The 27,144-nt window shown below is 40.7% G+C and overlaps 1 protein-coding gene and 1 pseudogene across 3 annotated transcripts; both read right to left on the bottom strand.

Moving 5' to 3' along the window:
* Positions 1-673: 673 nt before the first annotated feature.
* Positions 674-1,663, bottom strand: LOC111752032 (large ribosomal subunit protein eL34-like; annotated as a pseudogene).
* Positions 1,664-21,142: 19,479 nt separating this feature from the next.
* On the bottom strand, positions 21,143-26,398 carry NDUFS5 (NADH:ubiquinone oxidoreductase subunit S5). 3 transcript variants are annotated; one of them, XM_010595229.3, is made up of 3 exons: positions 26,267-26,398; positions 24,515-24,732; positions 21,143-21,364 (listed from the first exon to the last, which is right to left on the bottom strand). In XM_010595229.3, the coding sequence occupies exons 2-3, from the start codon at positions 24,728-24,730 to the stop codon at positions 21,272-21,274; spliced, it is 309 nt and encodes a 102-aa protein (XP_010593531.1). In that variant the 5' UTR covers positions 24,731-24,732; positions 26,267-26,398; the 3' UTR covers positions 21,143-21,271. The 3 variants fall into 3 exon arrangements, with proteins under 3 accessions (XP_010593531.1, XP_003415362.1, XP_010593532.1); XM_003415314.4 differs by having other exon boundaries at positions 26,262-26,382; XM_010595230.3 differs by lacking the exon at positions 26,267-26,398 and adding an exon at positions 26,085-26,221.
* Positions 26,399-27,144: the final 746 nt, after the last annotated feature.

Here is a 27,144-nt window from a genome sequence, read left to right as displayed (position 1 = left end):
CTCTCACCTTGCTCATGCTACATGTTCACTACACATCAGTTGGCATTTCTGCTTCATGTCATCTTCATTGTGGGACACATGATGACAAAACTGTCACCATCCGAACATAACCGGTCACCTTGGAGGGGAAAATATCCCTTTTCCTCACATTTCACTGGTCAAAAGCAAGTCACATAAAAAAAAAAAAAAAAAGTCACATAGCTATATCTAACTTCACAGGAGTGAGGAAACACAATCCTTCCATCCGCCCAGGAGTAAAACCAGCACTGATGAGTATCCCAGTCCTCCAGCATCTGTTTCTCTTCTTTGGGTAACACAAATTGGTTTCCTTTAGGGAACAGCCCTCTCTCCCCACCTTTAGTCTATATACTTTGGGTGGTGCTTCTTGCCCAACCCAGAAGGAGGATCTTATTAACTAAGCCTAAGCTAGTCAAGGCATTGCATTTCTTTTTTTTCCTTCTAAATAATAGTTTTTTGTATTTTTGGTGAAGGTTTACACAGCAGTTTAGGTTCCCATTCAACAATTTCTACACAAATTGTTTAGTGACATTGGTCACATTCTTCATAATGTGTGAATATTCTCGATATTTCTGTCCTGATTGTTCCCTTTTGACTAATTTCCCGTTAATTTTCATTAGTTTCCCTGCCCCTTTACATTCTTAACTTTGTTTTAATGTAATAGTTAACCATGTGGTCTCATATAGATGGTTTTTTAAAGGAGCACAGTACTCGTGGATGATATTCTTTATCCTGTGAGCCAATCTGTTATTTAGCTAAAAGGTGACCACAGGGGATAGTTTCAGTTCAAGGTTTAAAGAGTATCTCAGGGCATTAGTCTCGGGGAGTACTCCAATCTCAACTGGTCCAGTAAGTCTTTTTTTTTTTTTTAAGGAATTTGGGGTTTTGTTCCACATTTTTCTTCCATTCTATCAGGGTTCATCTAATGTGACCCTGATCACAACTATCAGTAATGGTAGCTGGGCACCATCTAGTTCTTCTGGTCTCAGGGTAGATGAGACCATGGTTTATGGGTTTTTTTGTTTTTTTAACAGAACAAACCATTTTTTTATTATTAAAAAATCTTCATTTTTTAAATTTAGCCTCCTGACTCTGTGCTTGTTCCTTCAACATTTTCACAACAATTTGCCGCTCCTCAATAAGAAAAGCATGCTTGATCTTGTCATGGACACATCTAGCACACATGGAACCATCATAGGCCCTGCTGGCATGTTTTTGTTTTGGACAACGTCATGAGAATGTTAGGTCTAACAGCACAAACCTCTCGAAGCCAGCCTGAACACGTACCACATGCAAATTTTGGTGCTTTACCAACTTTCTTGGTATAAAGGTAAATAGTTCTATTACCAGGAGTTTTCGGGACAGCCTGATTTTGTTAGAGAATGTATTGTAGGACAGCCTATGATGGTAGGTCAAACACTGAACCATTTTCAATGTCCCTAGTTACCACTCCCGGAAGAGCAAGGCACTGCTTTTTTTTTTTTTTTTTTAATTGTGCTTTAAGTGAAAATTTAGAGCTCAAGTAATTTTCTCATAAAAAAAAATTACACACACATTGTTACGTGACCCTAGTTGCTCTCTCTATAATGTGACAGCGCAATCCTCTTTTCCGCTCCAAATTTCCCATTTCCCTTCAGCCAGCTCCTGTCCCTTTTTGCCTTCTCATCTCACATCTGGACAGGAGCTGCCCACTTAGCCTCAGGTATCTACTTGAACTAAGGTGCACATTGTTCACGAGTATCAATTTATGTCTTATAACCCAGTCTAATCTTTGTCTGAAGAGTTGGCTTCAGGAATGATTTTAGTTCTGGATTAACAGAAAGTCTGGGGGCCATGTCTTCTAAGGTTCCTTCAGTCTCAGTCAGAGCATCAAGTCTGGTATTTTTACTAGAATTTGAGTTCTGCACCCCACTTTTGTCCTGCTCCATCAGGGACTCTCTGTTGTGTTCCCTTTCAGGGCAGTCATTGGTGGTAGCTGGGCACCATCTACTTCTTCTGGTCTCAGGCTGGTGGAGTCTCTCATTTATGTGGCAGCTTCCGTCTCTTGGGCTAATATTTTTCTTGTGACTTTGGTATTCTTCATTCTCCTTTGATCCAGATAAGTTGGGACCAGTTGATGCATCTTAGATGGCTGCTTGCTAGCTCTTAAGACCCCAGATACCACTCAACAAAGTGAGATGCAAAACATTGTCTTAATAAACTTTGTTAAGGCATTGCATTTTTTGACAACAGTAATTAAGAGGAAGATGCATAAGGAACTACTTTGTTATTTATAAATGGTTGCATACTATTCCATTGTATAGATGTATCGTATTAATTTAATCAGTCCCCTATTGATGGACATATGGTGATTTTCAATCTTTTGCTATTACAAAAAATTCTCCTATGAATAACTTTGTACATGTGTCAATTTTCACATAAGTAAGTATATCTGAAATGCCTGGAAGTGGAATTTCTAGGTCAAAGGGTATTTATATTTATAATTTTCTTAAATGTTGCCAAATTGCCCTCCATTGAGGTTATACCAATTTATACTCCCTCCTAAAATGTGTGAGAAGATCTGTTTCCCTATATTCTGGCCAAAGCAATATTGTCAAACCTTTTGATCCTTTTCAGTCAGATTGGTGAAAAATAAAATCCAGTACAGTTTTATTTTACATTGCTTGTATCATGAGTGAAAGTGAGCATCTTTTTATAGGTTTATGAGTATTTTTAAAATCACATTACTTTAAAAGAATCTCAAAATTAAAAGTAAAAATTTACCTCTCTGGTCCCAGGTCACCAAAACAATTACTGTTAATATGTTAGTGTGTATTCTTCTAGATTTTTTCCTGTTTTCATATATACATATTTATATACATAACTGCATTTTTACCAAAAAATATAGTCATATATATGAACACATATATACGAATACATATATACATATATACATACTTGGAGACCTGATGGTCCAGTGGTTACATGTTTGGCTGCTAACCAAAAGGTCGGCAGTTTGAATTCACCAGCTGCTCCTTGGAAACCCTACGGGGCAGTTCTACTCTGTCCTATAAGGTCACTGTGAGTCAGAATTGACTCGACGACAATGGATTTGGTTTGGGTATATACATACTTAACATGCGTATATATTTTTCATGAAACACATGAGATTTGACTTTTGTATTTTCTCTTAATGCATCATAGAACTTTTTCAAGGTCTATTTCTCTTTTTTTGTGGCTACTTAGTATGACATAATTTATTTAACTCTTTCTTCTTTGACATTTTGGTTATTTCCAAATTGTTAAATGCAAACAATGCTGCAACAAATATTTTTCTAGATGCATTGTAATGTACATGTTCTATTATTTCTTTCGTCTGTATTCCTAGAAATGGTCTTGGCTGCTTTAAATGGCAAATTGGTCTGAATCTACATGTAGGGTTGGTCCGGGTTTGGAAGGACTTCCATTTAAGTATTTTACCCACTGTCTTCAGCACACAAAACAGGCCCAATTACCAACCCGTTCTTAACTATGAACTTTCTCTTCCTCTCATAAATAGCTATGTGTTCCCCTGAAGAGATAGCATTATTCATCAGTGGTAATAAAGGACTCTTGAGTGGCCACTGATGGGGTTAGAAAAACATACAAAAGTCCCTGCCCTTCAGCTCACTGTCTAGTATGGAGACAGGATGTAGAAAGAGAAGTAACAATTGAAGTGGTACGCAGAGTAATTGCCCCTGGTAGACTTTCTCCTTTGATGTCCTGGAGCATTTACTCTCTAGGATGGAGAGAGTTTAACCTAAGGTTGGCTGGTTTTATGTGCTTACTCTTTGAACCACAAGGAGGGGGAATGGCTCCAGAGAAGTTAGTAAAAAGCAGTCTAAATCATGCCATTAGGCTGGAGGCCAGAGTCTCTGTCCCCCTTTTACAACTTAATTTGGTAAACATTTACCAACTTCTACTCTTTTTTTTATTCTGAATCAGAAGGGAACCCTGGTGGTACAATGGTTAAACACTTGGCTGCTAACCAAAAGGTTGGAGATTCAAACCCACCAGCTGCTTCTGGGGAAAAGACCTGGTGATCTGTTCACATAAAGATTATAGCCTAGGAAACCCTATGGGGCAGTTCTACTTGTCCTATAGGGTTGCTATGAGTTGAAATTGACTTGACATCACAGAACAACAACAATATTCTGTATCAGACGTTGAGAAGACAATGTAATCCCTGCATTGGAATGCTTATCATCAGTAAAGTACTCAATGACACACGTTGATTTATACAGTTGTTGTTATTAAGTGCCATCGGGTTGGTTCTGACTCATAGTGACTGTATGTGCAACAGAACAAAACACTGCCTGGTCCTGTGCCATCCTGACAATCTTTGCAGCGCTTGAGCCCACTGTTGCAGCCACTGTGTCAATCCATCTAGTTGAGGGTCCTCCTCTTTTTTGCTGACCCACTACTTTACCAAGTATGATGTCCTTCTCCAGGGACAAAGTGCCACCATCCTTGATTCCAAGGAACATTCTGGCTGTACTTCTTCCAAGATGGATTTATTCGTTCTTCTGGCAGTCCATGATATATTCAATATTCTTCATCAACACCATAATTCAAAGGTGTCAGTTCTTCTTCTGTCTTCCTTATTCATTATCCAGCTTTCACATGCGTATGAGGTGATTGAAAACACCATGGCCTGGGTCAGACGCACCTTAGTCCTCAAGGTGACATTCTTGCTTTTCAACACTTTAAAGAGGTTTTTTGCAGCAGATTTGCACCACAGAATCCGTCATCTGATTTCTTGACTACTGTTTCCATGGGCATTAATGTGTGGATCCAAGGAAAATGGAATCCTTGACAACTTCAATATTTCTTCTTTTTATCATAATGTTGCTTATTGGTCCAGTTGTGAGGATTTTTGTTTTCTTTATGTTGAGGTGCAATCCGTACTGAAGGCTACAGTCTTTGATCTTCATCAGTTCTGGAATTCCCGTTGTTTGCAATGTTATCCATAATTTGTTATGATCCACACAGTCAAATGCCTTGGCATAGTCAATAAAATGCAAGTAAATATCTTTCTGGTATTCTCTGCTTTTAGCCAAGATCCATCTGACATCAGCAATGATCCCTGGTTCAACATCCTCTCCTGAATCTGACTTGAACTTCTGGCAGGTCTCTGTTGATATATTGCCACAACTGCGTTTGAATGATCTTCAGCAAAATATTACTTGTGTGTGATATTAATGACATTGTTTGATAATTTCCGCATTTTGTTGGATCACCTTTGTTTAGTTTAGAATGGGCACAAATATGGCTCTCTTCAGTCCGTTGACCAGGTGGCTCTCTTCCAAATTTCTTGACATAGACAAGTGAGCACCTCCAGTGCTTCATCCATTTGTTTAAATGTCTCAATTGGTATTCCAGCAATTCCTGGATCGTTATTTTTCACCAACGCCTTAATTGTAGCTTGAACTTCCTCCTTCGATACCATAGGTTCTTGGTCATATGCTACCCCCTGAAATAGTTGAACTTTGACTAGTTCTTTTTGGTATAGTGACTCAGTGTATTCCTTCCACCTTTTTTGATGCTTTCTGCGTCATTCAATATTTTACCCATATAATTCTTCAGTATTGCAACTCGAGGCTTGAATTCTTTCTCTAGTTCTTTCAGCTTGAGAAATGCCAAATGTATTCTCCTCTTTTGGTTTTCTAACTCCAGGTCTTCACATATTTCATTATAATCCTTTACTTTGTCTTCTCAATTCTTCAGTATTGCAACTCGAGGCTTGAATTCTTTCTCTAGTTCTTTCAGCTTGAGAAATGCCAAATGTATTCTCCTCTTTTGGTTTTCTAACTCCAGGTCTTCACATATTTCATTATAATCCTTTACTTTGTCTTCTTGAGCTGTCCTTTGAAATCTTCTGTTCAGCTCTTTTACTTCATCATTTCTTCTGTTTGCTTTAGTGAGTAGCAAAAGTACTCTATGTTCAAGAGCACGTTTCAGAGTCTCTTTTGACATCCATTTTGATTTTTTCTTTCTTGCCTATCTTTTTAAATGACTTTTTTCTTCCTTCATATATGATGTCCTTGATGTCATTCCACAACTTGTCTGGTTTCTGGTCATTACTGTTCAATGTGTCAAATCTGTTCTTGAGATGGCCTCTAAATTTAGGTGGAATATACTTCAGGACATATTTTGGCTCTTGTGGACTTGCTCTAATTTTCTTCAGCTTCAGTTTGAACTTGCATATGAGCAATTGATGGTCTGTTCTGCAGCTGGCCCCTGGCCTCATTCTAGACTGATGATATTGAGCTTCTCCATCATCTCTTTCCATAGATGAAGTCATTTTGATTCCTGTGTATTCCATCCGGCAAGGTCCACATGTATAGTCGCCGCTTATGTTCTTGAAAAAAGGTATTTGCCATGAATGAGTTGTTGGTCTTGCAAAATTTTATCATGGGATCTCCAGTGTTGTTTCTATCACAAGACTGTATTTTCCAACTACTGTTCCTTCTTCTTTGTTTCCAACTTTCAAATTCTATTCACCAGTAATTATCAATACACCTTGATTGCATGTTTGATCAATTTCAGACTGTAAAAGTTGGTAAAAATCTCTAATTTCCTTTTCTTTGGCATTAGTGGTTGGTGCACGAATTTGAATAATAGTCTTATTAACTGTTCTTCCTTGTAAGTGTGTGGATATTATCCTATCACTGATGGCACTTCAGGATATATTTTGAAATACTCTTTTTGATGATGAATATGAGGTCATTCCTCTTCTATTTGTTATTCCGGCATAGTAGACTATATGATTGTCTGATTCAAAATGGCCAATACCAGTCCATTTCAGCTCACTAATGCCTAGGATATCAATCTTTATGCATTACACTTCATTTTTGATGACTTCCAATTATTTTGAGTCATGCCACCACACCAAATCAAAGTCCCAAAAGCTTTACTCCAACCACGTCATTAAGGTCGACTCTGCTTTAAAGAGGCAGCTCTTTCCCAGTCGTATTTTGAGTGACTTTCAACCTGAGGGGCTCATCTTTCAGCACTATATCAGACAATGTTCTGCTGCTATTCATAAGGTTTTCACCAGCTAATTTTTCAGAACTAAACCACCATGTCCTTCTTCCTAGTCTGGAAGCTATGCTGAAACCTGTCCACCATGTGTGACTCTGCTGGTATTTGAAATACTGGTGACATAGCTTGAACATCACAGCAACACACAAGCCACCACAGTATACGACAAACTGACAGATGTGTGGGGGATTTATAGGGTTCTGGGTGCCCTGGTGGTGTAGTGGTTAAGAGCCATGGCTGCTAACCAAAAGGTCGGCAGTTCAAATCCACCAGGTGCTCCTTGAAAACCCTATGGGGCAGTTCTACTCTGTTCTATAGGGTGGCTATGAGTCAGAATCAACTCGATGGCCATAGGTTTTTTTTTGTTTGGATGCCAAAAGGTAGAATATTCCAGTTTGGAACCTAGAAAAACTCAGGCTGAAAACTGATGTATTTTGTTGGTTTGTTTTAGTTTTTTTAACTTAAAAAAAAAAAAGTTTTGTTGAGGTATAATTTACTTGAAATATCATGTGCCCATTTTAAGGGTATGATTAGATGAGTTTTGACAGCTGTATACACCCATGTAGCCACCACTACCATCAAGGCATAAAATATGTCCATTACCCCAAAAAGTTCCCTCCTGCTAATTACTTGTCTAAAAAACTTTTATTTTGAAGTAATTATAGATTCTCAGGAAGTTGCAAAGATGATACAGAGTGGTCCCATGTACTCTTACCTGGTTTCCACTAATGGTTACATCTTACATAATTATAGTACAATATCAAAGCAGGGAATTGGTACAAATCATACAGTGGTACAATGTGTATATAGTTCCATGTCATTTCATCACATTTGCGATCAAGATAAAGAACTAGTCCATTACCACAAAGATCCCTCTCTTGCTATCCCTTTATAGCCACACCCACGCCCCTCCCCCTCCCTTCTTCCCCTTCCTAAACCCTGGCAACCACTGCCTAATTTTGTGTCACTTCAAGAATAGTATATAAATAGAATCATAAAGAATGTGATATTTTGAGATGACTTTTTTTCACTGAGCATACTGTCATTGAAATCCATCCAAGTTGTTAAATGTATCAATAGTTTGGTTTCCTTTTGTTGTTGAGTAGTATTCCACAGTATGGATGTACCACAGTTTGTTTAACCATTCATCTGCAGAGAGACATTTTGATTGTTTCCAGTTTTTGGCTATTGCAAATAAAGCTGCTATGAACATTCATCTACAGATTTTTGTGTGGACGGGAGTTTTCATTTCTCTGGGATAAATGCCCATGGCTGGAATTGCTGAGTCATAAGATAAGCATACACTTAGTTTTTAAAGAAACTACCAAATTACTTTCTAGAGAGACTATACCATTCTACATCCCCACCAACAATGTGTGAGAGGTTCAGTTGCTCTGCAACCTCACCAGCATTTCATATTGTTACTATCTTTTATTTTAGCTATAGTATGCAGTGATACCTTATTGTGGTTTTATTTTGCATTTCTGTATTGCCTAGTGATGTCGAACATCTTTTCATGTCCTTATTTACCAGCCATATATCCTCCTCAGTAAAATGACTCTTCATGTCTTTTGTACATTTTCTTTCATAGAACAAATTTTTAAAGTTTTTGTGAAGTTCAATTTACATATTTTTGCTTTTTTTTCTGAGCCCTAGATCCTAAAGATTTTACCCTATGCTATCTTCTAAAAATTTTATAGTATTATGTTTTCCATTTAAATCCATGATCCATTTTTAGTTAATTTTTGTATGTTGTTGTTCATTGCCATCAAGTCAATTTCAACTCCTAGGAACCCCATATGTGCAGTGTAACTACTCCATAGGGTTTTCAAGGCTATTACCTTTCTGAAGCAGATCGCCAGGCCTTACTTTCAAGGCACCTCTGAGTGAGTTTGAACCTCAGCCTTTTGGGTAATAGTCCAGTGCTTAACCATTTGCACCATCCAGGTTTAAGCCCTTTCTTTGCTTTGCCTTTTTTTTTTCCGGTTTTCTTTCTGTACTCACTCATACCACTGTGGTTTGGAAGAAGTAGGGTGCCTCATTACTGTTCCCCACATGGCCTCCAGAGACTGTGGTGGGGAGGAGGTACCTCATCACTGCTGAGTGGTGGTGAAGGTCCTAACTATCCACTAGGCATGCTCTGACACCACCCTAGTGCATACAACCTAGAGAGGGTGAACACAGGCTTTCTACCTGGTCTCCTCTGGCAGTGGGTGGGAGTGGGGCTGGAGCTGGAGTGGGCCGAGATTGTCTAAAAGTTTTCTGTCTTGCTACTCTTCCCCTTTCCTGGTCCTTTGACTAGAAAAGGTAGGCTTTTCTTGGGACTTTTTTTGTTTTGTTTTGTCTGCACCCATTGGCTTCTCTAGTACCCAGTATGGCATATAAAAGGCAAAAAGAAAGCTCAGGGAACACACCACTGTGTTGTTTCTCAAGCCCCAGGGTCCCTAGCTGGTCTGCCATCTGCTTTCTGCCTTTCAAGATCTTCTTATGTTTGGTTTATATATAATGCCTATAATTTTTAGCTGTATTTAGCAAGAGAAATAGAGAAAAGTATGCCTACTCCATCTTTCCAGAAGTGAAAGTTGTTCCATATACTCAAAAAAATTAAAGCCAGCATTTAAAAATCACAGACTTCACATAATAATGCAGATGTCTGGCTTTTTGTGAAACGTTGGAAGATAAGGCATCCTGGGCTTGAACTCCTATTTGGTAACAATTGGCTGGAGTTGGGCGTCCACTGACCCTGTAGATGGTGATACTCTACCTTTCCCGTAGGTGCCATTGCCCTCACAATGAATGTATTTGTACTAAATTACAAAAGGCCTGCATCACTCATTCTTATATCCCCACAGAAGTTTGAACTCACTACCGCAGTATCGCAAGTCGTGTTTGATCTCCAGGAAGTGTTGGCCAGAGCACAGGTTGGATGTGATATCAGAAAAGGAGCCATTGGCAGGATTCTTAAAGGATTCTGCTACATCATTGCAGAAATGTTCTCTCTCTCACAGCACAAAACTCTGCCTTAGCACAGACTGTTCCAAGCAGTTATAGTTAAACAAATAAAATGTCCTCTTTCTCAGCTCAGGAAACATCTATCTCATTCCTTCGCTTGAGAAACCCCTAATCATGGCTGGAGTGGAGCTCCCAGCCTATTCTAGCGGGAGTGCTATAGAGTGAACCAACTGACAAACCAGAGACATAAAAGTCAGCAAAAGCCTTGGATGTTCAGTAGCTGTAAAGTGAGGCCCCCGGAAGAGGCAGCTTTGTGTTCTGGAATGCTGTGTTGGTTGCTCCAGCCAGATTGGTAATCCCAGGAATGTAGAAATTTCAATAGGCTCAAGGAGAGGTCTAAAAATGTGGTCCATTTCTCTTTGCCGATTCAGACAAGTAGTTCTGTTAGCCTGGTCAGCTCTGCCATGTCAATGCCCAAACCTTTCAGCACCAGTGGGCTGCAAAACCACTCTCCAGGCAGGGGTTTTCAAAATTTGGGTTTGTAGACCCCTTCTGGGGACATGTGGCCTCCTGAGCCACCTAGCCCCTTTGATTCAGTGCACTCTGGCTTCTTCCTGAGAGAAAAATATCAAGAGGACATGACCCATCTTCTGTTTTCTGAGTCCTCACTACTCTCCATTCCCAGCACATTACTTTAGGCTTTCTATACCCAGGGAAAACCAGAGCTGAGAAATGATGAGCAACCTTTTTGTTCCATTTTTATAAAATGGAGCACAACAGTTGATAGCAGCCGGGAGCTTCCTGTAGAAGCCTGAGCTTCCCTGATGTGTTCCGTCTCCAGAACAGTTTGGTTTGTCAACAAGGACCTCAGCTTAACATATCTTGCAGGTGTGTTTGGCCTGGGACATCGTCATTCTCCTTGGCCTCAGTGCCATGTGCCTGGTCCTCCACACCATAAGGAAGCAAGAGCACCAGTATCACACTAGGAGGAAACCCAACTGGAAGAGACCCTTCAAGAGGGCTGGTTGTATACAATACAATTATAATAATACTAAGGAGAAGAGGAGGAGGAGAGGAGGAAAGAAAAAAAAACAAACAGCAGCTATCATTTATCTAGCACCTATGGTGTGCAGAGTAGTTCTGGGTTCAATGATGTGTGTCTGTGTGTTCATGTAATTGTCAGAGAAATCCTGTGAAGTAAGGAGAATGATCTCTACTTTTCAGTTGAAGAACTGCAGTTCAGAGAGGTTATGCAATGTGCTGAAGGTCACAGCTAGGAAATGATAGAATAGTGTTTGTTTGTTTTTTTAATTTATTTATTGTGCTTTAGGTGAAAGTTTACAAATCAAGTCAGTCTGTCATACAAAAAGCCATACACACCCCACCACACACTCCCAGCTGCTCTCCCCTTAATGAGACAGCACACTCCTCTTCTCCACCCTGTATTTCCCGTGTCCAGTCAACCAGCTCCTGTCCCCCTCTTCCTTCTCATCTCACCACCAGACAGGAGTCGCCTGCATAGTCTCATGTGTTTACTTGAGCCACAAAGTTCACACCTCACCAGCATCGTTGTCTATCTTATAGTCCAGGCCAATCCCTGTCTGTAGAGTTGGTTTTGAGAATGGTTCCAATCTTGGGTTATCAAAGGGTCTGGGGACCATGACTGTCAGGGTCCCTCTGGTTTCAGTCAGACCATTAAGCCTGGTCTTTTTATAATAATTAAAGATCTGCATCCCACTGTTCTCCTGCTCCATCGAGGATTCACCGTTATGTTCCCTGTCATGGCAGTGATCAGTGGTAGCTGGGCACCATCTAGTTCTTCAGGTCTCAGGCTGATGGAGTCTCTGGTTTATGTGGCCTTTTCTGTCTTTTGGGCTCATATTTACTTTGTGTCTTTGGTGTTCGTCATTCTCCTTTGCTCCAGGTGGGTTGAGACCAATTTATGCATCTTAGATGGCTGCTTGCTAGCGTTTAAGACCCCAGATGCCTCTTACCAAAGTGGAATGCAGACCCTTTTCTTAATACGTTTTGTTATGGAGCAGGGTTTTGAATCCAGATCTTTCTACCTCTGAGCTAGATATGTTTCATTGGCCACTCTAATTCTGCTCTCTGCCATCCTTCACCCTGCTGTGGATCCCAGGAGACTGAGGGACAACAGCAATGGAATCCCTTGCTCTCTGGCTTCCTGTTGGATTTAGCCAGTGAGGAGCCTATATGGGCGGGAGATCAGCGGGAGAAAGGAGAGTGAAGCCTGGGTTTTTTTCTCCCTGCAAGGTTGCTGCAGGCTGGCTGCTCTTCTCAGGGGAAGGTCTGACCTCTGTTCAGGAGGTCCTCTCTACACAGCTCTGTGTCTGAGCTTCCAGTAACTTCTCCCTCTCCTTGTTTTTTCAGGCCCTGAAGTACTGCACTTTCCTTTGTGGTTTCTTTACAATCTGTCCACACCTTTGTAAATAATGCCTTTATTAAATGCTCTTCAAATCATCCCAAATTGAATATACCATCTGTTTCCTGTAGGGACCCTCCAAGGGCTGCTCATAATAGCGAGCTATAGATTAGGTTTTCAGGCTCAATCCCATCATTCATTCAGAACCCTGACTGAGACTTATCTAAAGAACATGGGGTAACATAATAGTTGGTGTCGTTGTCGCCAACCACTTGATTCTGGCAGGAGCAGGGGAACAAAGCTCAGTGTTACAGAGCTGCTCCGCTTGCAGCTGTTGTCACCAGCTTCTCTCTACTGCCTAGGCTGGGAGGGCACTTCGCTCAGGCTTGCTTTTGGAACTGATCCTGGACTTGGTATAGGATCCTGGCAGAACTCATGCTCCACAGACCCTAACCCAGGCAAAACTGACCCAGATAGGGTTTCTGGATTGTTTGATGCTGTGATGCCAGCAACATGTCTACTGACCTTGAAGCTTCAAGCAGGATTTTGTAAATTTGAGTTCTCCCCATCTCTCTAATGGCTGGAGGAGCTGACCAGGCAGTGGGAGTCACAGGGCTGCTCTGGCCTTCAGCCAGGACTGGCAGAGAAGTGCCTCCAACTGGTATGCAGATTAGAGTAGCCCTGGCCTATGTCACTTCTGCTCAAATATCTGTGATTTGCAAGTGACAGGTACTAATTCTAAGAATTTTAAATGTCACTGGAATTGAACGAGTGCTTCAGGTGCCCAGGCTGGATAGTAGGGGTAGAGGACATCATTTTGCTGACTCCAGACTGGGACTTCAGGGCTGCCCTCCCTCAAGAGTGCAGGGCCTTTACCCCCAAGAGTGCCTCTCTCCTATCATCTCTGCTGCATTTTCACTGCCACTATCTCAGGCCAGGCCTGGGCCTTTCTTTGCACTGGTCTCCTCACTACTCGTCTGCTTCCTCCAGGCTGATAATTGCAGGGTATGGGTAAGGGCCTAGTTTTACCCTAAGTAAGATGAACTTTGTCCTTGGCTCTGGATAAATAACCCGTGGAGTAATTGGGGGTGGCTTGGTCTAGAAATTCCAAGCCATACCTGAGGATTTGTGCAGGTGAGTGGGTGGCTGGCCAGACCAGAAAATACTCATTTAGAGGCCAATAACAACTAGCCTCCAAGAGGCAAGATTTAGGACTAGCCAATAAAAGCCCAGAACACTTCCTGGTGGTCAGTGAAGGGAGGGTGACATGCCCTCTCTGAGACACAGCAGCTCTGTGCTAGGAACCTTCCCAGACCTCACCCCCACACATCTTTTCCTTATGGTGACCCTGATTTATATCCTTTTACTGTCATAAAACCAGTAATCATAAGTATAGTACTTTCCGTGAAGTTCTGTGAGTTGCTCCAGTGAATTATTGAACCCAAAGGAGAATGGGGTGCCAGCAGGTGAAAGTGAGGGTGTCCTGTGGACTTTCAAACTTGTGACTGGTGTCTGCCTACTTGGCAGTCTAAAGGGTGGTGTACTTTTAACCTGTGAGATCTGCTCTAGCTGCGAGTGGCTAGGTCAGAGAGCGTGCCTGGTGTGTGACTAGTGTCAGAAATGATTGAGAAACAGGAAAGTGGGGACTGGATCAATCTCCACATATTGGGGATTGGATTCATGCTATACTTATCCAAGAAGTTATCCATGTACTGTGTTTCAGCGTATACTTACTAAAAATCACATATTCAGTCTCTTGTCCTTTTCATCCATCCCTTTCAGAAATTGTCGTTATCTATCTTCCAAAAGCTCTGTTCTGATCACTTCACCCCTTTGCTTCTAAACCTACAGGTGCCCCCCAGTGCCATCAATAAACTCTTGCACTTACATTCATGGCTCATTTCATCTGTTCAGCCAGTACTTGTTGCTCTCCCTTGGTTATTTTTGCCTAGGTGAATTGCTAACTGTTGAGGGCTAGTCTGATACAATCTACTCCACTACTGAGGCTCCATAAGTTTATATTTGGAGGATAATTTCACTGAATGGATAATTCCAAATGGACAGTTTTCTTTCAGCTCTTTAAAGAAGTTGTTCCATTGGCACAATGGATGCAATTTCTGATTTCTGATGCAAAATCAGGCATAATTCTTTTTCTTCAAGATATTTTCTTTATCTTTGGCTTTCAGCAATTTGGCTATGGAGTACCAAAGCATAGTTTTCTTTGATTTGTCCTTCTTGTGGTTCACTGAGTTTTTTGGATCCATGGGTTGATATTTTTCATCCAATTTGGGAAGTTTTCAGTTATTAGCTCTTCAAATACTTCTTTGTGTGTGTATGTAAAAGTTTGTTGAGATATAATTCACATACCATACAATTCATCCATTTAAGGTATACAATTCTGTGTTTTTCAGTACATTCACAGAGTTAGGCGACCATCACCACAATTAATTTTAGAACATTTCATCATCCCAAAATGAAACTGTATCCTTTGGCTATCAACCCCTAGCTCTCCCATGCCCCAGGCCTAGGCAACCACTAATCTACCTTCTGTCCCTATAGATTTGTCTATTATGGATGTTTCATATAATGAAATCATACAGTATGTGGTCTTTTGTGACTGGCTTCTTTCCCTTATAATGTTTTCAAGGTTCATCCATGTATGTATGTTACGGTGAAGTAATAATCCACTGTATAGATTTACCACATTTTATTTATCCATTGATGGATATTTAGGTTATTTCCACTTTTTGACTATTATGGAAATGCTGCTAAAAACATTGATGTACAAGTTTTTGTGTGGATATATGTTTCATTTATCTTAGATATGTACCTACAGGTGAAATTCCTGGGTCAATGGTAACTCTATGTTTCATTTTTTGAGGAACTGCCAAGCTGTTTTCCAAAGCGACTGTGCCATTTTACATTTCTACCAGCAATGTATGAATGTTCTAATTTTTCCACATCCTCAATCACCACGCTCATTATTATCTTTTTTATCGTAGTCATTCCAGTGAGAATGAGGTGGTATTTCATTGTGGTTTTGATTTGTACTTCCTTTATGACTAATCGAGCATCTTTTCATGTGCTTATTGGTCATTTGTATATCTTTCTTGGGAAAATGTCTAGTCAAGTCCTTTGTCCATTATAAATTGGGCTCTTTGTTTATTATTGAGTTGTAAGAGTTCCTTATATATTCTGAATACAAGTCCCTTATCAGATGTATGATTTGCAAATGTTTTCTCTCATTCTGTGGATTATCTTTTCACTTTCTTTATAATGTTCTATGAAGTTTTTAATTTTGCTGATGTTCAGTTTATCTATTTTTTTCTTAGTTGCTTATGCTTTTTATTAAGAACCCATTGCCAACTCTAAGTCACAAAGATTTAGCCGTATATTTTCTTCTACAAATTTCATAGATTTGGCTCTTTGATCCATTTTGAGTTAATTTTTGTATATGGTGTGTCTTAGTTATCTAGTGCTGTTATAACATAAATATCACGAGTGGATGGCATTAACAAAGAGAAATTTATTTCCTCACAGAAAAGTAGGCTAAAAGTCCAATTTCAGGGCATCAGCTCCAGGGGAAGGCTTTATCTCTCTGTTGGCCAACTCATCAGTTTTCCCCTGGACTAGGAGCTTCTCCTCACAGGAACCCCAGGTCCAGAGGACGTGCTCTCCTCCTGGCATTGCTTTCTTGGTGGTATAAGGTCCCCTACTCTCTGCATGCTTCCCTTTTCTTTTATCTCTTGTAAGACAAGAGGTGGTGCAGACCACACCTAAGGGAAACTCCCTTTACATTGGATCAGGGATGTGACCTTAATAAGCGTGTTACAATCCCACCCTAATCCTCTTTAACATAAAATTACAATCACAAAATGGAGGACAACCACACAGCACTGGGAATCATGGCCTAATCAAGTTGACATATATATTTTGGGGGGACACAATTCATTCAATGATATGATGTTAAGTAGGGATCCAACTTCATTCTTTTGCATGTGGCTATCCGGTTGTCCCAGCGCATTTGTTGAAAAGGCTATTCTTTTGTACACTTGTCAAAAATCAATTGACCATAGATCTATGGGTTTATTTCTGGACTCTCAATTCTATTCCATTAATCTGTATATTTATCCTTATGCCAGTACTGCACTGTCTTGATTACTGTTGCTTTCTGCTAAGTTTTTTTCTTTTTTTTAGTATTCTTGTCTTTTTTTTTTAGTTGTGTTGAAAATATACACAGCAAAACAGTCTCTGTATGTATAATGCAGTGACGTTGATTGCATTCTTTAAGTTGTGCATTCTCACCATCCTTTTCCAAGTTATTCCACCACCATTAACATAAACTCACTCCCCCCTAATATAGTTAAGTTTTGAAATTGGGAAGTGAGCCCTCTAAATTTGTTCCTCATTTTTAAGATTGTTTTTGTTATTCTGGGTCCCTTATAATTCCATATATATTTTAGAATAAGCTTGTCAATTTCTACAAAGCCAGCTAGGATTCTGGTAGGGATTATGTTGAATCTGTAGATCAATTTGGAAAGTATTGCCATCTTAACAATATTGTGTTTTGATATATGAACATAGGATGTCTCTCCATTGATTTAGGTCTTCTTTAATTTCTCTCACCAATGTTTTGTAGTTTTCAGAGCATAAACTTTGCACTCCTTTTGTTAAATTGTAACTGAAATTAAAAATTTTTTATTTTGGGATTTTTAAATATTTTAATTGCCACATTCTCTGTCCCCTCTCTTTTTGAGACTCCAGTTACATTTAGACTGCCTGATATTATCCCATGGGTACTGACATTCTGTTTTGTTTTGTTTTCTCCAATTTTTTTTTTAATCTTTTTTTTTTTTTGTACTTTGGATGAAGGTTTACAGGGCGAACTAGTTTCTCATCAAACAGTTAGTACACATATTGTTGTAAGACATTGGTTAACAACCCCACAACATGTCAACCCTCTCCCTTCTCAACCCTGGGTTCCCTATTACCAGCTTTCCTGTTCCTTCCTGCCTTCCAGTGCCTGCCCCAGGGCTAGTACACTCCTTTAGTCTTGTTTTGTTCCATGGGCCTGTTCAATCTTTGGCTAAAGGGTGAACCTCACGGGTAGCCTCATTACTGAGCTGAAAGGGTGTCTGGAGTCCATACTTTCAGAGTTTCTCCAGTCTCTGTCAGGCCAGCAAGTCTGGTCTTTCTTTTTCAGTTAGAATTTTGTTCTACATTTTTCTCCAGCTCTGTCTGGGACTGCCTATTGTGATCCCTGTCAGAGCAGTCAGTGGTGGTAGCTGGGCACCATCTAGCTGTACAGGACTCAGTCTCGTGGAGGCTATGGTAGATGTGGTCCGCTAGTCCTTTGGACTAATCTTTCCCTTGTGTCTTTAGTTTTCTTCATTCTTCCTTGTTCCTGCAGGAGTGAGACCGACCAGTGGAGTATCCTAAATGGCCTCTCACAGAGTTTTAAGACCCTAGACGCTACTCACCAAAGTAGAATGTAGAACATTTTCTTTATAAACTATGTTATGCAAGTTGAGCTAGATGTTCCCTGAGACCATGGTCACCACAGCCTTCAGTCCAGTAATTCGGTCCCTCAGGGAGTTTGGATGTGTCTATGGAGCTTCCATGACCTTGCCTTGTACAGGTTGTGCAGGCTTCCCTAGTATTGTGTACTGTCTTACCCTTCACCAAAGTTACCACTTATCTACAATTTTTTCTTTCTGTTGTAGTTCTATTTTTATTTACTTTCACTGATATTTCTTTTGCATGACTAATCTATCATGAAGCCCATCCAACGAATTTATTTCAGACATTGTAACTTCTCAATTTTAGAATTTTCATTTGTTTATAATGAATTTATTTATATTTATAGTAGTTCTATTGACTATTTTCCCCCTTGATTATAGGTCACATTTTCCCACTTCCTTTGGAAACCCTGGTGGTGTAGTGGTTAAGTGCTACAGCTGCTAACCAAAGGGTTGGCAGTTCGAATCCGCCATGTACTTCCTCTGCGTGTCTCATAATTTGATAGTGTATTCCAGGCATTGTATATAAAAGAACAGTGGAGAATGAAGTATAATATTTATTTCCCAAAAAGTAGAAGCCATTTCCTCTTAAAATTAGAGGGGCTGGTCATTCAGATTTGTCCTTGAGTTAGGGCTGAGTCTCAACTTTAATTAATTGATTTCACCTGTCGTTAACTCAACTCCCAACCTCCATAGATGCTGCCTTTCTGATCTTGTCAGAATTTGAGCTGGGAAGGGGTTGGTTGCACTTTCAGATATTTTTGGTTCAGCTTTGGATTCATCTCTGACAGGGTCTCGGAATGCAATCAGTCGGTGAACATGCGGGTCTACACTATTTCTGCTTTCTCAGTAAAATTTGGCGGGAGATGGCAGGAGCGAGGGCAGAATTGTTGAGCCAGGCGATTTGCTTTTGTTTGAGGTTTTTCTGCATTCCTATCTGTCCTCCCACTTTATGCTGTCATCCTGGACTTGGCTGTTTTCCCCTTGTCTCTGCAATGTCTCCCCACATATGGCGGGCCCACTCATACCCACACCAAGAGCTAACCCCCCAAAATTGGAAGCTGGCCAGTTTTCTGCTTACCTATGAATTCTTTCCGGGATTCAGTTAATCTAGGCTTTCTTGTTAGTCCTATGGAAAAGTATCTCCGTTTTGTCCAGGTTTTTTTTTGGTGTTATCACAAGAACAAAGGTCTCTCAAGGCCTTCTATATTCTAGTCATAAGTGGAAGTCTAGATCTAGATTCAAATCCTGGCTCTACTACTTCCATCTCTTTGATATCAGCTAAGTTACTTCACTTTTCTAAGCTTCAGTTTCCTTAAGTGTAAAATGAAGTAACTCTGATGTATTTGCTATTCATTTGGGCCTCTTTTTGTTGCCACGTGACTGGAAGTCCAACCAAAACTGGCTTATACAATAAAGGAATTTATTGGATCACACCACTTCCAAGTTTAGGTTAGGGCTAGCTTTAGGAAAGATTTGCTGCAGAAGCTCACACGTTGTCAGAACTCAGGTTTTCTGCATCTTTCAATTTGGCTGCTCCACTTAATCTGTTGTATTTTAGTATGGTTTTTTCTTCTTGTGGTCCTTGTTGTTAGGTGCCTATCATGGATTGAATTGTGTTTCCCCAAAATCTGTCAACTAGGGTAGGCCATGATTCCCATCATAGTGTGATTGTCCACCATTTTGTCATCTGATTTTTTTTCCTACTTGTAAATCCTACCTCTGTGATGTTAATGAAGTGGGATTATAGGCAGTTATATTAATGAGGCAGGACTCAGTCTACAAGATTAGGTTGTGTCTTAAATCAATCTCTTTTGAGATATAAGAGAAGCAACCAGAGATACAGGGGGACCCCATTACCACCAAGCAAGAGCCAGGTGTGTGAGTCCTTTGGACCCAAGATCCCTGTGCTGAAAAGCTCCTAGGCCAAGGGAAGATTGATGACAAAGATCTCCCCCAGAGCTGAGACACAGAAAGCCTTCCCCTGGAGCTGGCACCCTGAATTTGGACTTCTAGCCTCTAAACTGTGAGAGAATAAATGTTTGTTAAGAGCCACCCATTTATGGTATTTTTGTTATAACAGGACTAGATAACTAACACAGTGCCCTCCAGTCAATTCTGACTCATAGCAACCCCACCTGAGAGTAGAACTGCCCCATAGGGTTTTCTTAGCTGTAATCTTTATGGCAGCAGATTGCCATGTCTTTCTCTTGAGGAGCTGACAGGTGAGTTCAAACTGCCAACCCTCTGATTAGCAGCTGAGACCTAACCACTGTACCACCAGGGTTCCTTGTCTTCTTGTGGCAGTGGGTGCTTTGAGTCAAAGGGCACGTACCTACTTTGAGCCTTGGTTTATATCCTGCTTTCCTCTGTTCTACCTATCTCTCTGGCTTAGAATTTTCCAAAAATATGTTCCACGAAGTACCATTTTGGACTTAAAAAACTCAAAGAAACTTGTGTACAAAGCAGTCACACAGAGCCACAGCGCAGGATCTTGCTGGAAGGACTCCAGCTTTCTGCCCCATTGTGATTGATTAGGGAGTGGGATTGATGCTGCTTGGCCCCAAGACTTGCTCTGTAACACAGGAATAAGCAGGACCCTGATGAAATGCCAAATCCCATCCTTCCAATTTTGAGACTAAGACACAATCTACTTTCCCTTTTGAGGAGAACCTGATATTTATTCAAGCCCTACAATTGACATTTACGATTCAAATGTTACCAGGCAGCTGAGGTTTCAATTATATTTCAGTATTTGTTTTATAAAGTTCCCCTTCACACCTGGATTTTTTTTCAAAAACGTTTCCAAACATGTCACTTAGAAGTCTTATTATGTAAATGATATAAGATAGCAGCTAAAAACTTTTTAATTCTTCAAAATTAAGATATCTGAATCAGGCATTTTCTTAGCCTTAAACTTAAGACTTCACAGAACTTATAGTAAACATACAACCCCTCTTTCTACTGCCTCCTGTTCCCAGCCTAAGTCTGTGCTTTATGGAAAGAAACCAGAAAGTACTAAATAATGAACACGGCAACTTTTGAACTGAGCTAACATATTTAAACTGCTTCATACATAGGAAGCATTCATTAAATTCCCTAGCTGCAAATTTTTTTTTTGGTACAGGTAGAGGCATTTTTCCAAACTTAAAAAAAAAAAGGATGCAACCTCATTATGACAAAGTATGATCCAGGAGAAAACAGAACAAATAGGATGGAGCAATCTTTTATTTTTAGACACTTTCACAAAATTTTCAGTAAATAATCTTCCCAGTGGAGAAGAGAGAACATAAAAATCTGCTTCCAGCCATCAGTGGCCCCTGGCTCACAGCCTGGGCTATTCCTTGCTCAAGTGGTGAGGTGGAGGTGTGTACTTCCCTTCCTTTATCAGCTTAGCCCGCTGCTGCCTGATGGTGGCCAGGCGTTTCATCTGTCAAAGGAAAAAAGCACTTAAACTTGGGGGAAATATGCATCAGAGTGAGGGCTAGAGAAACGGTGCTAGATTTTGGCTTTATTTTTAAACTCTGAAAGCTTTTCATCCAAGAGCACCTCTGAGATGAAGTCTATCTTCAAAGAACTTGAAATCATATCCCAAGCTTTTAACAAATAAAATTCTGGTACATATACAGTACCTTCTTGAAGACTAATAGCTAAAATGTTCTGATTATATATAGGAACATAGGTATTTATATATACAATAACAAAATAATGTATCGCTCAAAAACCTGTGAGAAGCATACGTGTGTATACTAAAGTTTTTTTTAAATATTAAAAGCGAGGATCACTGCACAGCTCGTGTACTCCTGACCTCTCTATGAGAAGGTGATACTCCTTCTGGTGACTGTTTACCGGGTATGAGTGAAGCTGAAAGAGTGTGGATGAGGTCTCTTTTTACCACACTGAGTAAAGGCCTGATATTTGCTCAGCCACTAGTCACTGTCGAAGCATTCAGTTTACTCAGGAAACTTCTTTGCTTTTGGTTTAGCCCCGGGTTCTGTCTATTCTCAGACTGGCCATCAGTTGCTTCCCAACAAATCAAAGCCATGGTACACAACAATGTGTGAAAGTCACAATGAACTGGTCCCTGGATTTTGTGAAAAAATAATTACTAATCCTGATCACATTATCCCTTTGCTCAGAATCCTCTAATGGCCTCTCATGTTACTGAGACGAGAAGCAGAATCCTCATACTGGCCTACAAGGCCTCCTTTCCGCCTTTGTCTCCTAATATCCTCCCCTAACCTTCTCTGCTCCAGCTCAGACTTTGACACTTGCCGTTTCCTTTGCCTGCAGTAGTCTTCCCCCATATTCATGGAAGTGTCTCACTTCCTTTAAGTTTCTGCTTAAATGTTTCCTATCCCTGAGCTCTTCTCTCACCACCCCATTTCAAATAGCATCCACTTAGCTCCCAATCCCAGCACTTCCTGCCCTCCTCCTGTTTATTTTCCCCATGGCACTTATTATCACCTAATGCACTACATTTTACTTGTTTGTTAATTTTCTGTTGTCTGCTCCCACCCCCGTTAGAATATAAGCTCTTGAGGGAAGGGACTCTTTGCTGTTTTGCTTACTGCTATGTTTCCAGGGCCTAGAAAAGCTCTTGACATAATAGGTACTCCAATAAGTAATTTTTTCTCAAAGGCATGAGGAGTTAGTATATTCAGTTAAACATCTGGAAACCCTTAAAGAATTAGTCAGGATCTACCTTCAGCAGAAAAAAAACCCCAGGTATCCTAAATATTGATGTACACGTTAGCTATTTTAAAGACTGCATTCTTAACGTTTCTTCATTAAAGAGTCTCCCAACAGAGGACCTGTCATGGCTGAGCTATGACAACACCAGAAGTCAAATCTTTCTCCGAGTTAGCACTAATAATCACTTAGTACTGTGGATAAAAGCAAAGGCTCTTAGCCAGCCTTGCCAGATTCAAATCTCAGCTCCACCACATACTAGCTATTTGGTCTTAGACAATGTCCTTAACTTTTCTCTGCCTCGCGTCTTTGGAAAATAATACCAACTTATTTCACAGGTCTGTTGTGAGAAACAAATGCATTATTATATGTTAAGTATATATACGATACTAAGAACTATATTATATTATATATATTATATTACATTACATTATACTCTATTACTGACAAGTTCAAAGAGCTGTACCTAAGAGCTCAGGCTATGGGAAAGCTTTAGGCAACACACTGCATTCCTCAGGAATAATCAAGGTGAGACACTTAGGAAAATAACAAACTAAAGTAAAACACAAAATGATTCCAAAAATCCCTGGCTCACTAGATTCCTCCCTCTAGGGGGAGGTATCTAGTCATTTAGGGTGACCTCTAAAAAGGTCACTTATCTATATATAAATTCACTGGATTAGGAAGTCATCTTAGAGCAACTCTTCAATTGTTTCAGATGAGGAAACCAAGATCGAGAAGGGAAAGTGACTTGCCCAAAGTCACAAAACTAGTGGTGGCAAAACCAGCATCAAAACCTGGCTCTCCTAACTCCCGATCCAACGCACTCTCCACCTCACCAGGCGGCCTCCTTTTCCAAAATGAGGTAAAGTCTTAACCTGAGTGATACATAACCGGGGACCAGAAAAAGAGAAGACACACTGCGAGCTAAATAGCTGGAAGGTGGCCAATTGTGACCTATCCATTTGTTTCTCAGTAATGCTAAATTATTACTCACTTAATGATCAATATTCCTACACAGATCAATACGAAATTATCACCTGACACTCCCTCATTCCTTCCAAGTTTGGCTTCACTTTACCCAAATGGCATCATACAGCAGATGTTGGGATAAGACATTTGCAAACCTTGCTCCGGATAATTACGTTATAAATTTAACGGAAAATCTAAATTGTCTCCCAAGCCTCAATGAATAGGGAGTAATAAAACATTTCTATTTGTTATTATCTAGAGCACAGAAATAAGCAAAATGACAGCCACAGCCATTTAGAATTTCTTCTTCAAGGAACAAAAGGACCCTATACGTTGTGCTCCCCATTCTACTCTAGTGAAGGTGGACACCATGCTGTTAACATGCATTTTCTTTCTGCATTTTTGGCCTGACTCACCTAAAGCAATCTCATCAACACTTCCATTTCCCCAGAGTAGAAATGAATCCTGGAATTGTTACACAAGATGCAATGTAGTAGAAATGCACGGTCTTACCCCTTCCCTAATGAGGGTTCAACGAATTTGATATATTGTCATCTGAAGATTTTCAAGGACAAATATCCAAGGCTGGCGGTTATTCTTTGTTTTATAGCCTATGGCAAAATGGAAATACACACATACGCAATTTCTAAACTGATGGTACAGCAGGATACCACACTAAAGAAAATATTTGAGGAGGGGAGGATGAGGAAGAACACTGAGGAATAATGGCCCTCCTCCAATCTAAAGGCATTTAACTTCTTTGTCATGGTACCTAAGCAGAGAAGGTTATTTTACCACAGAAGTTTTGACAGTTCATATTGGGCACGCCTCTACCGAACAACCCATTAAAAACACTTAAGAGTAGCCCCACAGAAACAAGACAGAAATTCAGCTCCCACCTCCATTACTTCCTCACCATTTTCTGACGCAGTAAACATTCTCTAAAATCATCAAACTCAATCTTGCACTCTTTCTCTGCCCGGGTACTACCGATTCCATGGGCACATTCTATCCATTCTTTTTCAAAAGCATAGCATCGAGGTGCTAACTTGTAAGGCTGCTCAGCACTTTGGATTGTCATCTGGCGGTCTAAGTTAAGGTCCAGCCTTTTCTGCACATCAAGGAAAGGCATGGCTGCAATGGAAGATAAAAAAAAAAAGTAATGCCAAAAAAATGCAATCAAATGAGAAATTTCTAAGAAAAATGAAATTGTTAATTGTGATTAAATAGCCATCTGGGAAGTTGAATGATACCATTTTCCCAATTTCTTCTCACCAAACTTTTTCACTAGACCCATTCCCATTCCCATTGCCTTCGAGTTGATTCTGACTCATAGCGACCCTACAGAACAGAGTAGGACTGCCCCATAGTTTCCAAGGAGCGCCTGGTGGATTCAAACTGCGGACCTTTTGGTTAGCTGCCGAAGCACTTAACCACTACACCACCAGGGTTTCACTACACAGGTTCTTCTAATTTATGGCAGATGAGCAATTTTTGTGCTTTCAAAAAACCCAAGGGAAAGAGAACTAAAGAACAACGCAAAAACATAAACAAAAAAACTTTCTATGGTAATGTTGTTGTTGGGTGCCGTGGAGTTGATTCTGCTGCCCCATTTGGTTTTCTAGGCTGTGACCTTTAAGGAGAAGGAACCCTATAGGTGTACTTTGCGCTCCAATGTAATGGACTATTCATTACTAGGTTTCCCCTATAGGAGAGCAAGTGCCTTGAGGGCAGCAGTCAAGTAGAGGCTCAACGATTGTTTGCTGGGGAAAAAAAAAAAAATGAATTTCAAACAACTTACATGTGCAATACAGAAATGGGTAATTAAATTCTGGTACCCATTAGTAGAATATGATACAAACACTGGAAAAAGAGGACAATATATATGGAAAATAATACTAAAAGAAAAAAAGAGACTATAATACCGAAGAAAAATTCCATAAGACGATGGAAGGAAGCATAAAAAACGGTCAATTTCTGTATGGACGGTAAATTTATAGATGGATTTAATTAAAAAAATTTTTTTACCCATTCTTCCAGTCATTTACTGAGTAATTACGTTTACTGTACTGGAATAGAAGAAAGACGTAGCTCCAATATAAGCACGAGAATGCAGATACACACTAGAAACTGGGACTCCATTGGAAGGGGTACGAGAAGGTAAGAGCTCAAAGGAGGGAGCACCTACTCTGCCCGGGAGACCGGAAAATGCCTTTAAGATGGGTTTACAGTTTACCAAGTGAAGATCAGTGGGCAGAGTATTCCAGGTTATGGCAACAGCACGAGTTACAGCCGGTGGCGCTGGCTATGTCTGGGGGACACTGAGGAGACCCAGATAAGACAGGAGCTCAGGGTGCATGACGGGAAGGAGGAGGAAATGTAATGGAGAGGCTGGCGGGGCCGAAATCACGCTGGGGTAAGGAGCGTGGACTTCAGGTTAAGAAACAGGGAGCCAAAGCATTTGTCCTACACAGAGCTAAATTAACCTGGAAAGAGGGCGAAGACAGGTGCAGTCTACAGGTTTGGGTGGCGTTGCCTGTGGGGGCGAAGAGCCTAGGAAGGCTGAGAAAACGCCCAGCGGTCCAGCCGGGACGAACAGGACACCCAGCAGGCCAAGCGGAAATTTGTTAAGTAAATCTCGGAAGGAAGCGCCTTAGCCCTACCGTACCGCCGAAAAGTCCTCGTCTTCTCGCTGACCGCCACTACAGCACGGTCGCTTGCGACTCCGGCGCCTGCCGCAAAAGATGCCCGTAGCGCGACACTTGGAGCGCGACGCCGGGAGTCGATCTTCCCTCCGCCGTCGCGCCCCGGAAACCATAGAAACCAAGGCCGTCGATGTGCGCCTGTGCGGCTGTAGGGGTTGGCCCTTGGAGATTTTGATTGCGGATGAGCTGACCTTCCCTAGACGACCGCCTTAGGGAAGACCTATCCTTAGTGAGTTCCTGCTGCCTCCTCGCACTGTGCCTAGCACTCTCACGACATCTCATTGGCGAGGGACTTGATCAGAGGCGCACGAGAGAAAGAACTTTGGCTTTCTACTCCCTTCCCCCCTTCGTAATAGTTAAGCACATGGACTGTGGAACCAGACTGGGTGGGTTCAAATTCTGACATCGTCACGTCTGTGTGACCCTGGAAAAGTTTTTAAACTTCACTATGTCTCAGTTTCCGCATCCGTTAAGTGAAGATAATTTTAGTACCTACAGCATAGGGATGCTGTGAGCTTGAAATGAATTATGTGTAACGCACCGAGGAGGTGGCTGGCGCAAGGAAAGCACTCTAAGACGTTTCCCATTATTTGATGTCTCTGTCTCTTCTATTTCCGGATTCAGAGACGCCAACTGCGACCATAACCCCTCTTCTAGTCTATAACCTTGAGTGGCTCCCCGTAACAGCAGGGCCTTGAAAGTGGTCTGTGTGTGTGCTGATACATTGGGGTGTGGGAAGAGAACACTAAAATATTTATATCTTTATCAAACCTTTAATTTCTATTTGTTGTGTGTGTAAATTTTTATAAAGTGCCTACAGAAACTTTATAACTACCTCAGT

Source organism: Loxodonta africana, chromosome 3, assembly GCF_030014295.1.
Source record: "Loxodonta africana isolate mLoxAfr1 chromosome 3, mLoxAfr1.hap2, whole genome shotgun sequence".
NCBI lineage: Eukaryota > Metazoa > Chordata > Mammalia > Proboscidea > Elephantidae > Loxodonta > Loxodonta africana.
Note: the sequence above shows the minus strand (reverse complement) of the source record. Positions and strands in the feature narration are given on the sequence as shown.

Excerpts from the sequence above, each read along its gene's own strand:
- NDUFS5 (XM_010595229.3), bottom strand. The coding sequence starts at position 24,730 with ATGCCTTTCCTTGATGTGCAGAAAAGGCTGGACCTTAACTTAGACCGC. Across the intron at positions 21,365-24,514 it reads GTTTACTGCGTCAGAAAATG|ATGAAACGCCTGGCCACCAT; the intron begins GTGAGGAAGTAA and ends TTCCTTTGACAG.